Here is a 12,616-nt window from a genome sequence, read left to right as displayed (position 1 = left end):
GCACAATCGGTGGCTGACTAAATACTTTTTTGCCCCACTGTATACACAGTATAAAGCATCGTGTCAGTGCAATTTCAATAAAGGAGTTTCATTCTAACCAATGCCCGCTGGTGGCTACATTTTTTTTATGAACCAGGCAAACTGTTTTATTTTGATCTGGATGGACAGATTTTGCAAATTAAATTTGACAAAAAAAAATCCTACGTACGTGCAGATGTAACTCTAGTGTTTTTTTAGAGAACTGCTCAATTTTTCAGATTTCTGCCTGTTAGATGAGACGATGATGACACAGAGTCCAAACAATGGGAACAACAATAGAAATCAAAGCAGTGAAGCAAAAGTGCACAAACTTCATCACTGATGACTCATGTGTCACATTTGACTCGTTGTTCTGGTAGATTTGAGAAGCCGAGGTTTAAAAACAAGGTTTATGTGTCATCAGTTAATTCAGCTGCTTCCTTTTTAACTTCATGCATCTTTAGTTGATTTGCCATCTCCACTTCCAATGCTCGTCTCATCAGGCTGAAACATGATTCTTTGTTTTCTACAGTCAGGACTGCAGGTCCTGTGAAGGAGGTAAAAACACAAACCTTATAAGTGCCTTTTAATCCTGCAAGAAGTCAGAGTTTGATTCAAATAAGACTGATTACAGGGAACGTGGGTCTCTTTAATCGATATCCTTGTTGTCTTGTCAGCTGTTTATTTTTTAAAAAGCATTTCAGAAATCCACGATTGAAGGTTTTCTAGTGTGTTTTATATTTTATATGATTTTACTGCAGTGCATTGGTGTCATTGTCTGAAAAATGAAGCTGTTAGCAATCAGATGCTTCCCAGATGACACTGCATGGTTGATCAAAATGAACTTTTCTGTGTTCAGAATTCCATCAGTTTTGGAAAGATCTCCAACACCACCCACTAGAATTTAGCTCTAAACCACGACAGACACTCCACTGTGTTGGATGGATGTAGACCCTCACTTATACCTCTCTCCTCCTCCGTATATACTGACAAATTGAACCAAACATTTCCCTCTTTCCCTTCCTTCATGGATCAGCTGAAGGTCCAGATGCAATTCTCATGTGGATTGTCAGGATCTGGATTTTTTTTTCCTGTTTTTTTAAGGGCATGACTTTCATATGCTGTTCTTCTGTTGTAGATAGTTTGTTATAGGACTGACACTATCTTTTTCCTTTACTTGTCTAGCTTACCCAATTTTTTTAAGAACATACTGCACACCAACTGAGATAACCCACGTTTTTGTCTCTGGGATTTACCTTTTTGAAGCAAAAATACTATTTACACCTGTAAAACTGTTGTCTTTGGCATTTTTTATAAGTTCAACTAAAGAAATGGAAACAAATAGAAGTGTCCTTTTATGCTAGAGTGATTTATATTATCACTATTAGTACTATTACTACTACAGTCTTGAATAGTATAATCTTGAATAACAATACTTTGCTTTTATCAGGTCAACAACGACTTGTAGCAGATTACTTTTATTTCTTTCTAGTTAAATTTTACCTCTAATACGGGTCAAGTACAGTGCGCATGTGCAGCCGGTCCCCGACAGTACCATAGCAACAGCAGTGGACATCAGACGCGAACATGGTGAGTGTTTGTGTTTTCGGTTGGTTTTGGAGCTTTTTGCCGTTTTTGAGCTGCTGCTTGAGTGATGGTACCTCTAAAAACTGACAGAAGCTCGGAGTCACCTCATGTCTGAGCGTTTTACCGGCCGGAAACACGAAGCAGCGCCACATCCGCCGGCTAACACGGGCTAACTTTAATTAGCTCCTTAGCTCGTTAAGTAGCCGGAAAACAGCAGCAGAGTCCTGAAGGAGAAGCTGGATTAATCTCTTCTTCGGCTGTGTGTGAAGAGTCAGCATCGAGCCCAACATTAAAAATCTATAGTGAACTATTATTATCATTGATATTAAGATGGTTCTTATTGTTATGTTAGCCCAAACCAGAGTGTTTGTTTGTGTTATCATCACACTTTAAATCGGACATGTTTCTGATTGGTCTAAATGTTGATGTTTCCAGGCAAAAGCAATGACTGTGAAAGACGCGCTGGCCAAATGGGTGCGACACACACACACACACACACACACACACACACACACACACTCAATCAATCAATCAATCAATCAATCAATCAATCATAATACAGTGGACTCGGATGTAAACCAAACAAAACATCACATAAAACACATGGAAAAATAATTTCCTTTAGAAAGACAGCAGTGGGCTGTACTCTGAAACAGGCTTTGAGACTCATTCAGAAAACTTTGGCTTTATATCACCATGGTTACCAGTGCTGCAGACCTTAACCTGCTTCCCAGCAGCTCTAGTCCAAGATCAAGCATGAAATCACTGCCTATCAGACCAACCAGAGCTCTGAAAAATAATGTCAACATTCTGAGCTCAGAAGGCAGATAGTCCAAAGATTTAAAGGTCTTTATGAGCATTATTCTTTTCTGTCCACCTGAAGCTCATCACTGATTCACGTGCCAAGATATTTACACTGCTACACAAAATAGTTTACCACCACAGGAGAGACAGTCATAGGATTCATCTTGAATTCCACAATCAGCTCTGCAGATTCAGACACCTTAATGTCCAAGAACGACACCACCCAGACTCACACATTGGCTGCCACAGTGTGTACATGTATGTGACTGTGTGTGTGTGTGCAGGAGGAGAAGTCAGGCGAGAAACGAAGCGAGGCAAAAGCCGTCAAGCTGTACGGTCAGATTCCTCCTATAGAGAAGATGGACGCATCGCTCTCCACGCTAACAAACTGCGAGTGAGTCGTGCAGACGGGACGCCGTCTCATAAAGTCAGAAGTACTTCACTTGTTCATGTTAAACTGTGCGGGTCAGCAGAACAGGAGGACACCCAGAAACAGCCTTAAAAACAGCAGCAGTGGCAGGTTTGGGCCAAACACTCATCCTTCAAATCCATCACGTGTTGTTGTGTCGCTTTCTTCACAGGAAACTGTCTCTGTCCACAAACTGCATCGAGAAGATAACAAACCTCAACGGCCTGAGTGAGTGCTGACTACACACACACACCCACACACACTCTGACCACAGATGGAAACGTGTTGTTGTAATGGGATGTTTGGTCCTTCCAGAGAACCTGAAGATTTTGTCTTTAGGAAGGAACAACATCAAGTCGTTCGCAGGGCTGGTGAGTCACACGGGACACTGAGGCGTCCTGGGGACGTGGGTGAGACAAATAATGCACGGCCACAAGTTAAGACGCATGATGACTGAGTTGTTGCCGGGTCTAAAGTTTCCAAGCACTTTAGATTTGACAAATCACGAGCACCCATGCAAAATGTTCTCCTTTATCTTTTCATACCTGTGTCATAAAAAGAATATTACCACCAGAAACTCTGTGTTTATCCCGACATTATTAACATGATAGCATGTTGACCTGAAACCTACGACACAGGTTCAACAGATCCAGGATGTCTGTCTGTGATCTGGCTTCACTTAACCCAACATCATCATCAACAACCTGGCAAGAGGTCACATGAATAATAAGATAACGAGATGATTCTTCATCACATATTTGGAAAATGCTTTTGTTACATTCATAATCATAACAGTAAAACTAAAAGTAATAATAATAACCAAGGTTTTTTTTTAAATTCCAGGATCCATTTTTTGTGTGAATTATTTTACATTGATTCTGTGTGTGTGTGTGTGTGTGTGTGTGTGTGTGTGTGTGTGTGTGTGTGAGCAGGAGGCTGTAGGTGACATACTGGAGGAGTTGTGGATCTCTTATAACCAGATAGAGAAGCTGAAGGGAATCCAGTGCCTGAAGAACCTGAAAGTCCTCTACATGTCCAACAACCTGGTCAAAGACTGGGGTAAGCGGGGGTTAGAGCAGGTGTGGTGATGCTCGCTCAGTAATAAGAACACAAAAACATCCCGCAGTCCTTTTTCCTTCATCGCTGTGACGGGTTCATGGTGCCGATGTAAAGTTGCCGTTGCTGCGCCTTTAGCCAGCTACAAAAGACTAGCGAGCATGAATAGAGTAATATTTATATAAATGTCAGGTGATTTCAAACAGCTCGACAATGATCACACACAAACACTTTGTCTGCAGTTTGTCTGAGAGATAAATGAACAGTTGCTTTGTTTTCCAGGGAGAGAAAAAATGTCAATGTGTGAGATGGATGGAGGAAGATGAAAGAGGACAGGAGGGGCAGATAAGAGACTATTTTTACACTAAGGACTGCGAGATCTTACATGTATTGGCCTCATTCATTTTAGTTTAGTTTATAAATCAAACGAGAAACATTATGTTTCTCTGAATTGTGTTTTTGTTACATTTCTTGCAAAACAAACTAGTTTTACTGATTTTCTGGATGAACATACCAGCCAGTTTAGTGCAGACCGAACTGGTTAGTTTGCAGTGATGTGATGAAGTTTACAGGAATCAGAATCAGCTTACTTTATTAATCGATAGGGAAATTATGTGGGTTACAGTTGCTTAGGCACGGTAACATGAACAAAAACAGGCTAGACTATTTAACAATACAACATGTTATGTGTATCAGATGGAGGAGTTGTACAGGGAGATGGTCACAGGCAGGAATGATTTTGATTTTGGTGATCTCAGTCTTGCACTGTGGTGAGTTATTGTTACATCAGTTTATATTTAAGGTGGTGCTGATTAGGTTCACTGACTGAAATCTGCCTTTCGTATAACCTGTGTAGTGTTTATAGCGTCCAGAGGCTTCACAGCAGCAAAACAAATCAAAATACTCATTTCATAGTATTCGAGCATTACTCATGAAGTAAAACTTCTATCATTTTCCCTCTGTGAAACACCCGGAGCATGGCACATTGCTGTGCAATTGCATTAAAGCTCTATCGTATTATTAATAACACAGTGTTTGGTAACCATCGAGCTCCAGGCCTTCCTGTTTGCTCACCGGCAGGCTGATCTGATTCTGGACGCTAAAATCAGACGGATTCAGACAGCCTCCTCCTCCATGCTGGACTGCAGCTGGTGATGACAGTCGTGGTCCTCTAAAGTGGGATTTATAATCGAGCAGAGCGCAATCAGCTGTAGGACAACATGGAGGACGGTCGGCTGATATTTACTCAAGTCCGTGTTTTAAGATTTACTAAGGTATCTATAGAGCGCCGGTGCGCCTGCTGTCTGTTCTACTGTGAAAGTTTTCTTTAGGTGAAATAAGTTTTTATTTTTCTTGAATCCAGCGTTGTTTTTTTAACTCGTTGATTTGTGAAGTTGCTGTGGTGAATGTTGTGTTTTGCGTGCGTTGCAGGAGAGTTTGTGAGGCTGGCGGAGCTGCCGTGCCTCGTTGACCTCGTGTTTGTCGGAAATCCTCTGGAGGAGAAACACTCGGCCGAGGGGACGTGGATGGACGAGGCCACGAAGAGACTCCCTAATCTGAAGAAACTGGACGGTACGAGTGTTTCAGAGCAGGAACGGATCATAGTGCCGAGCTGCAGCCTGCAACTGATCTCTTCTTCTGCATTATTCAGGAACTCCGGTCATCAAGCAGGAAGTGGATGAAGGAGAAGGAGAGAGCTGAGAGGCGTGAGCCCTGCGTTCCCTCAGAGTCTTCCTCTTTTTTTGAGTTTTCTGTGGTTTGTTACGGTGCTTTCTTTTATATGAACCATTTTTTAATGACAGCACAGACTTTGTTGTAGATCAACAAGCACAAGAATGTTTGTTTTAGAGTTTTTAAAGCTAATTTCCTAAAAGCTGTTTACAGCCTTTTACTGACCGACTGGGAAGGATTTTAAAGCTAATTGTTGTTAACTGTGATGGTGCAAGAGCATCAAATCCTCCGTGTTCTCAGACTGTTAGCATCACACCAGGTGTTTCTGGCTGTAAATACTGAACTCTGTGTTCCCTCCGTTCACATCACACTGGACTAAAACCAACTTTATAAAGTAGACACTACATCAGACAAGGAAAACTGCTCAGCAGTGGTGTCAGCAGCTGTTTGAGTAATAATAGAAGAAGACTAAACACTGGAAGAGTCACTAATGGTTAAATAGTTAACGCCACTTTTTAACGAGTGCTGCTCCCTACAGAGCCTACCTCCCACCTCCCTGGACTCCAGCCTTTGAGGCTGAAAAATGGAGCTGTAGTTCCTCTAATGTCCACCAGAGGCTGTCTCCAAACGTGCCGCCTGCCTTTCATTGGTTACTGTGTGCGACCTGTAAATGACCCCTTTAGTGCCTGAGCTTAACCACTTCTGAAACTGCCACCCCTACAACCCACTAACGTTGAGGTCGTAGGTCTAAAAACGACTCACGGGGTTGATCGTGCATCAGAGGATGTCGATGTGGGAGTGTGAGGCTGGGCCAGGTGAGGCTCCGCCCACTGGCTCTGGAGTGAGCAACCTCTCAAATGTGTCAGTCACAATCCAGCCAATAGTGGCGTCCTGCTGTGCACTGATATCAGCTGACCTCTCAGAAGTTGAGCTTCTGATGGGAAACAAAGGGAATATCTCTGTTTACGCTCTGCTGCTGCCTCAGATCAGCCTCCTCTGCTCGGTGTGTGTCACTCGGTGTGTGTCCACCGCAGAGGCTGCAAAGCTTCACCAGACAAATCTGAAGAAGAAGGTGTTTCCTGCTCGTTTATCCACCACTGTCTCTGTAACCTCATGTGTTTTAAGTTATTTCATGTTTGTACATTATTATGGTCTTTGGAATGATTTAATAAATATTGTTGATGTAACATGTCTTTACTCACAGCAGACAACAAACCTACGCCCAGAACATACCCAGTGCCCTGCACCACCGATCAGCCTGTTAGTGGTGCTGTTTTGTTTCTGACTGCATCGTGAGCTCCTCTTCTCTTCAGCCGTGATCAAAGTTGCACAGACCGTTCACTGGCAAACTGACAGCTTTAGCTTTAATGTCTGATTTAACTCATTTGGACTTCAACTTCAGCTCCAACGTGCAGAAATGCTCAGGCTGCGGTTCATCTGTGGAAGGTGTTTTATATGAATCCAATCAAATCACGAGAGGCTGTCACAGAAGCAAAAACACACAGAAATACTAATTTCATAGTATTCGAGCATTACTCAAAGCATACAGGCACTGAGGCAAATAATGCAACGATTATGAAGTGCAAAGCTGGATTTATGAAGTCAGCACAGAGACTTTGGGCTGTGAAACCACCTCACAGATGCTGATCGCTGACTACCTCTTCATTTCGCGCTCTTATGAGCAGCTGTGTCTTTCGGGGTGAGTCACAGCCTGCAAAACTGGCATCAAAAGGCATCTAACTGTTAATAACACTGGCAGCTACACCCGCTTTATAAACAAGGTTGCATGAGGTGAAAGTTTATCCACCACAGATCAAACTGCAGGTGCTGCCAGCGTCCACATGCAACTGAAGTCAGGGATGCATTTAAACTGGGAGGTGTGGTCCATGTTCAAAAGCAGACAGATATTTAAACAGCCGCACGTGCAGGATGGACGAACAGCCTCCCATCACAAGTCTCATGAACACTGCTCAGCTTTGAAGTCACCGATGAAGTCCTGTGTGCTACATAAAGCTGCTTCTTTGTCTTTGGAAGATTATTATTGTTACTCAACACAGACACTAAAGTGTGAGCACAGTGTGACCTGATGTAACGTGACGTCCTTGAAAAGCCACAGTGTAAGACTGTCTTGGATGGTATCAGTGAAAAGCAGTGTTTCATTTGTTTCTGTAGCTCAAGGACGAAGCTGCAAAAGAATGTGTCATACAAAGTTAACATATGTCCACTAAGACGAGAGAAAGTGTCTTTCTCAGCCTGAAAATCAGCTGTAATTCATTGTGCTGACACCGTGTGTCTGATTTTTAGAGCCAAATGTTTTAAAGACGTCTTAATTTAAAAGTAGAAAATTACAGGTCGCCCAGGCCTTCATGTCTTTAAGACATACCTGTAGTTTCACCTGGCTTCATATATGACTGGTTCTACTGTATATAAAAATCGTGTTGAACACACACAGAGAGCAGCTCAGTTTAATGACACGTTTATTCTTCGGTTACAGTCACACGGTTACAGAAGAACACGTCATTTATTTTATCCAAATATATAAAAATACATTTGAACGTACAAAATAATCAGAACCTGCTCCTGAGTTTACCTATAGCCCCATGCGCTGCCTCCAGCGCCCTGGACAGGTTTTGGTTTGATGGTGCCGATGATCGAGATTCGATTCGGGTCCCAGACACAATTCTCCTCCAGGCCGCTCTTCACCATCCCACAGTTGGGCGGCACCCAGGCGGTGTCGTAGCCACTGTATTGCCAGGTCTTCTGAAGTGGGTGGTTCTGATAGTTGATGACGATCACCCGTCCCACGTTGACCTTAACTTTAATGACAACTCTGTCATACTCAGGGTGACCAATGGGATAGCGACTTGCTTTCTCCAGGTCTCTGCTGAGGTAGACCCCCGGACCGAGCATCCCATCATAAGACTGGCCAAAACCCGTCATCAGGATTCTTTTAGCATTCGCACTGGTGGTACCGTGGTACATGACGTAGGTTCTACCGTCTCTTGGCCCTTCACAATCCAGTCGGATTACCCCTGGAGGCAGGAAGTCATCTTCAGCCCACTGGAAGTACATTTTTCTGATTCGGATGTTAGTGTGATTGTCTCTGCAGGAAATCATGAGAACATCACAGCGTTAAGAACAAGAAGCCTGAACTTTAAAATAGAGAGTTAGTTATATTAAATGGGGAGTTATTATAAGAAATCAGGTGTTTTAAATGATTTTTACAGTATTTATAACTCATAAAATAACAGTGGTTAATCCTAAATACTTTCCAGTCCAGGCAGGTGTTGTGTTTCATTGTGTTGCGTCAGATCTGACGTTATGAGATACATTTAATCTTTTTTTTGTTATCTCTCAAATTGGGAATTATCACTTCATTATCAAAGTGGGCATGGACGCTCTGCTGGGTGCTGGGCTCCTGTTTCTGGCTCATGCCGCTCTCTCTCTCTCACACACTCACAAGAAGATTGTTGATTTATGTATCTGTGCATTTTCATGCTTTTGTGTTTCAGGTGCTGTATGTTTGTTTTTTCTCACAGGTGCAGCAGCTGGTGATACATCGTGCATTTCTATCTGTGCTCTGTCATGTTCTTATTTTCTCCCCTCTTCCCCCCTTTTTATTTCCTCAGATCTTTAAAAAGCAAACCGTATTTGGCACAACAGTGTGTTCAGATTATAGTTCTGACTGCAAAAGTAAAAACAAACAAAAGATAAACTTGCTGTGCCAAAGATGAGTGTCTGGCCTCAGAGGTCAGCGGCTCTTCCTGACTTAATTTGACTGTTATTAATGGAAAAATGAATATTTGTAGAAAAATAAACATGTAATAGAATAAGTTTGAATTGGCTCACTGTCCATGTAGCTGTGAAAGCCTGATGACGATGTTCTGTTTAATGTTCACGTTTATTTCACAAATCATCACCTCACTGAAAAGTTGTTTCACAATAAGTAGAATTTCAAACTCAGGTTTTCTGAATCACATTTCCTGCACGGAAATGTGATTCAGAAAACCTCTCGCTGGACTTTCACACAGTTGAAAAGTTCATCATTAAGTCCTGATAAAACTGACATAAATCTGCTTTTATCAGTCGGAAAGTTCGCAGCTGAGTGTAAATATGTCCTCATTCACACAGTACTGACAACGTTTACTGCAAACATTCAGACTTTTTAAGGAAAAAAGAAGAAAAGTGTGTTTGCTGAGTCCACGTACCTCTCTGCAGGCTGGTCCAAAAATGGAGTCTGTGCCTCACTCTGCTTCTTTTTCAGGAGGAAATACCACAAACAGACCTCCTCCTTTCAGTTTCGTTTCACGTGCTGTTAAGTCCTTCACTTTAGGTTATAGGCAGTATGTGCTGGAGTACTTAGTGTGAGTTAGGTTTCACTCCTGCCATCCAGCAGCTCATAGATCAGGGACTTTTTGGCAGAACAGGAATTTTGGTTCTTTCCAGTTTTTCTCCATGATCGATTTAAGGTTTTAAAGGAAATTAGTCTCTTTGATATTTCTAAATATATGCTCTTGCTCAGATGCAGATGAGCTCTACAGCAGGTTATCAAAAGACTCAAAAGGAAACAGGAAATTCCCGTCCACTCATTTTCCTGCTGTATTTGCAAAAGTTTCCATTGTCCTGCTGCAGACTGACTTACGTTTGCACAACATAAACCAGCTTACAGGGATACAGCTGACATATTTCCCATTATCAGTGTGACTCTAAGGATCAACATCATCACATTGATGTCCTTCTGTAGTGATGAGGGCTTGTGTGCAGAGACATCGACGCTATTAGATTATTCTGTTATTATATGTTACCTTATATATGTAATCAAAGTAGTTGAATTAGAATACTGCTGTAGATCACATTATACCCTTTAATATAGAGTGTGTGAGCTGTATGTAGTTTAGTTCTCATTATACTTTTGAGTTAACAGAACATATTCACATATTAGTTCATTAGATAAATGTGCATCACTCTGTATCCTTGATCTGCTGGGAATGTGTTACACTGTTTTCTTGACATGTTTTATTGTTGAATCATGAAGAGAAGGTTGTAAGCAGGAGACTCTGTGTCTAAAGACAGGGGAGATAGATAGACCACATTCCACACCCCCACCTTACAGAAAGCAGAGAAACAACTGCCGAGGTCATAACTTAGGCGCTGTAACAGAGAAAAAATGTGATGTTTTGGCTTTTACGACTAGCTGGGGGCCACTAGAGACTATAAAAAGCTGAGCAACCCGTCACCATTTTGAGACATGTGCCTGACCCTCTGGTAGCATCTCTCCCGTCCGGACGTTGTAATGCTCTTATTGTTGAATTGTATGGAAATAAATGATTGTTGATTGAGCATTTATACACCGAGTATTGTCCTTCCTTCAGCCCAAAGATTCAAAGAATTGGGAGATTTCAACAACGCTGATCTCTTTGTGTTGTTTCATACGTCTCTTTTATCTTCCTGCAGTTAATTTGTTCCTCGTTGTGTTGCTTTGTAGCTTCTTGTGGTCACTGAGCATCTTTTTAAAACTATATTTTTTAATTGTTTTGTGTGCACAGACATGTAAAAGGTGACCCAACACAGTCTATGAGCACAGTTTGTGTTTGTGTCATTCTTCTGTCTGTTTGATACCATTGTGTATTTCCTGACAGTCATTTTTCTCTCTTTGCTTTTTTAGTGTCGATACTTTTACATCTTTGCGTGTTTTTAAAATTTTGTACCTTTGCGGTTGTGATATTTTCTTTCTTTTTGTACATCTTTGGTCCTTTTGAATCTAACTGGTGTCACTTTATTGCTTTATTGTAATAACTGGAAACCCTGGTCAGTGGTCATTTTATTGTCCCCAATGGGAAATTGATTTGCAGCATGTCTACTCATCAAACAACTCAGACATTTAAGAAAAACAAACAGAACAGCCCAAGTTTTATCAAGAGCTGCAAGAAAGTGCCGTGTGTGACAGTGTTGGCAACAACAGTTATGGTTTAGTGTTGTTAAGCACGATAATAGCAGCAGGTATAAAGAACTATGCCTCGTGGTTTTCTCTGCAGGCACTTCACACCGATGACCTAAAGAGACGGTTTGTTTGAAACTTAACATGACAGAGGTCGCCTTCCTCAGCACCTGCCTGTTATAAAAGTCCAAAAGCTGGACCTGAGACCTCCCTGAAGTCTGACCAGCCACTTTAACCAGGTTACCCAGTCCGGTCTTATTGGTCAGTGTCATGGTCCTTGTGTCTCTCCAGCTCGCTCACTCTTGGCCACATGTTTTGATATTGCTTTTCTCTCTCTGGCTGTGTCCCAATTAAGAGACTGCACGCTTGAAGTACGCATTTTAAATGCGATTACGTCACCGCCACGCGACGACGGCTGTCCCAATTCGAAGTGTACTTCAAATGCATACTCCAAATGCGCCGTCGATTTCCCCAAATATCAAGCGTGGTCCGGTGCACGCTTCGTGGTACCATATATCCCACAATTCATAGCGCGGCGGTGGGTGTGGATAATTTTGCCGCAAAATACGGCAGAAGGGAGCGGCTGAAGAGGGTTTTTTTTTTCCTCCAAACTTTATTGAACTTATAAAGCGAACAGTCAGTCATTCCAGTTCAGTTTGTACAGTAGACATACAAGGCAAATAAGAGTAACAATATACAGTACAATGAAAAAAGAAGGATAAATAAATAAAGGAGAAAAAAGGAAAAAAGGGGGAATGTGACAGACTTCATAAAACTTTGTACTTGAAAGTTGTGACAGCTCATTCGTTAAACATTTCTGAATGAATTTCAATCAATGATAAACCTTTTTTATTGGAAGTTAATTTAAGAGAGTTTAAGTAATATTCAATTTCAATCAAAAACAAATTAAATGAAGGGGTTGAGTTTTGAAATTTACATTTATGTATGTGGAAGTTCCCTAATAAGATGGAGCGGCCTAAGAGTGAACTGTCAAAAGTACTGAATATGACGTCACTTATTTATGTGCGAATGTTTAATAATTAAAGTCAGTCATATATCCACAAACACAACAAGCTGAAAGTCAGTGATTTATGTATATGTGTGTGCGTAGATATATATACACTCAACAAAAA

The 12,616-nt window shown here is 41.6% G+C and overlaps 2 protein-coding genes across 3 annotated transcripts in view; one reads left to right on the top strand and one right to left on the bottom strand.

Annotated features, from left to right (window-relative positions):
* The first annotated feature begins 1,555 nt into the window (after positions 1–1,555).
* Positions 1,556–6,732, top strand: dnal1 (dynein, axonemal, light chain 1). Of its 2 annotated transcripts, none has more exons than XM_082530880.1 (8): positions 1,556–1,608; positions 2,041–2,079; positions 2,694–2,803; positions 2,991–3,046; positions 3,134–3,189; positions 3,751–3,877; positions 5,306–5,446; positions 5,526–6,732. In XM_082530880.1, the coding sequence occupies exons 1-8, from the start codon at positions 1,606–1,608 to the stop codon at positions 5,573–5,575; spliced, it is 582 nt and encodes a 193-aa protein (XP_082387006.1). In that variant the 5' UTR covers positions 1,556–1,605; the 3' UTR covers positions 5,576–6,732. The 2 variants fall into 2 exon arrangements, with proteins under 2 accessions (XP_082387006.1, XP_082387007.1); XM_082530881.1 differs by lacking the exon at positions 1,556–1,608 and adding an exon at positions 1,616–1,875.
* A 1,273-nt stretch (positions 6,733–8,005) lies between these two features.
* LOC309705634 (uncharacterized protein) overlaps positions 8,006–12,616 on the bottom strand; it is a 20,700-nt gene continuing 16,089 nt past the window's right edge. The window contains exons 7-8 of the mRNA XM_082531545.1: positions 9,754–9,836; positions 8,006–8,648 (exon numbers count right to left, since the gene is read on the bottom strand). Of these exons, the coding sequence (XP_082387671.1) occupies positions 8,132–8,648; positions 9,754–9,836 (600 nt within the window). The 3' untranslated portion in view covers positions 8,006–8,131. The remainder of the gene's footprint in view (positions 8,649–9,753; positions 9,837–12,616) is intronic.

This window comes from Aulonocara stuartgranti, assembly GCF_965226115.1.
Source record: "Aulonocara stuartgranti genome assembly, chromosome: 4".
NCBI lineage: Eukaryota > Metazoa > Chordata > Actinopteri > Cichliformes > Cichlidae > Aulonocara > Aulonocara stuartgranti.
The sequence above is the reverse complement of the archived record's forward strand: the minus strand, read 5'-3'. Positions and strand labels throughout refer to the sequence as shown.

Excerpts from the sequence above, each read along its gene's own strand:
- dnal1 (XM_082530880.1), top strand. Across the intron at positions 3,190-3,750 it reads TCAAGTCGTTCGCAGGGCTG|GAGGCTGTAGGTGACATACT; the intron begins GTGAGTCACACG and ends GTGTGTGAGCAG. Across the intron at positions 3,878-5,305 it reads CAACCTGGTCAAAGACTGGG|GAGAGTTTGTGAGGCTGGCG; the intron begins GTAAGCGGGGGT and ends CGTGCGTTGCAG.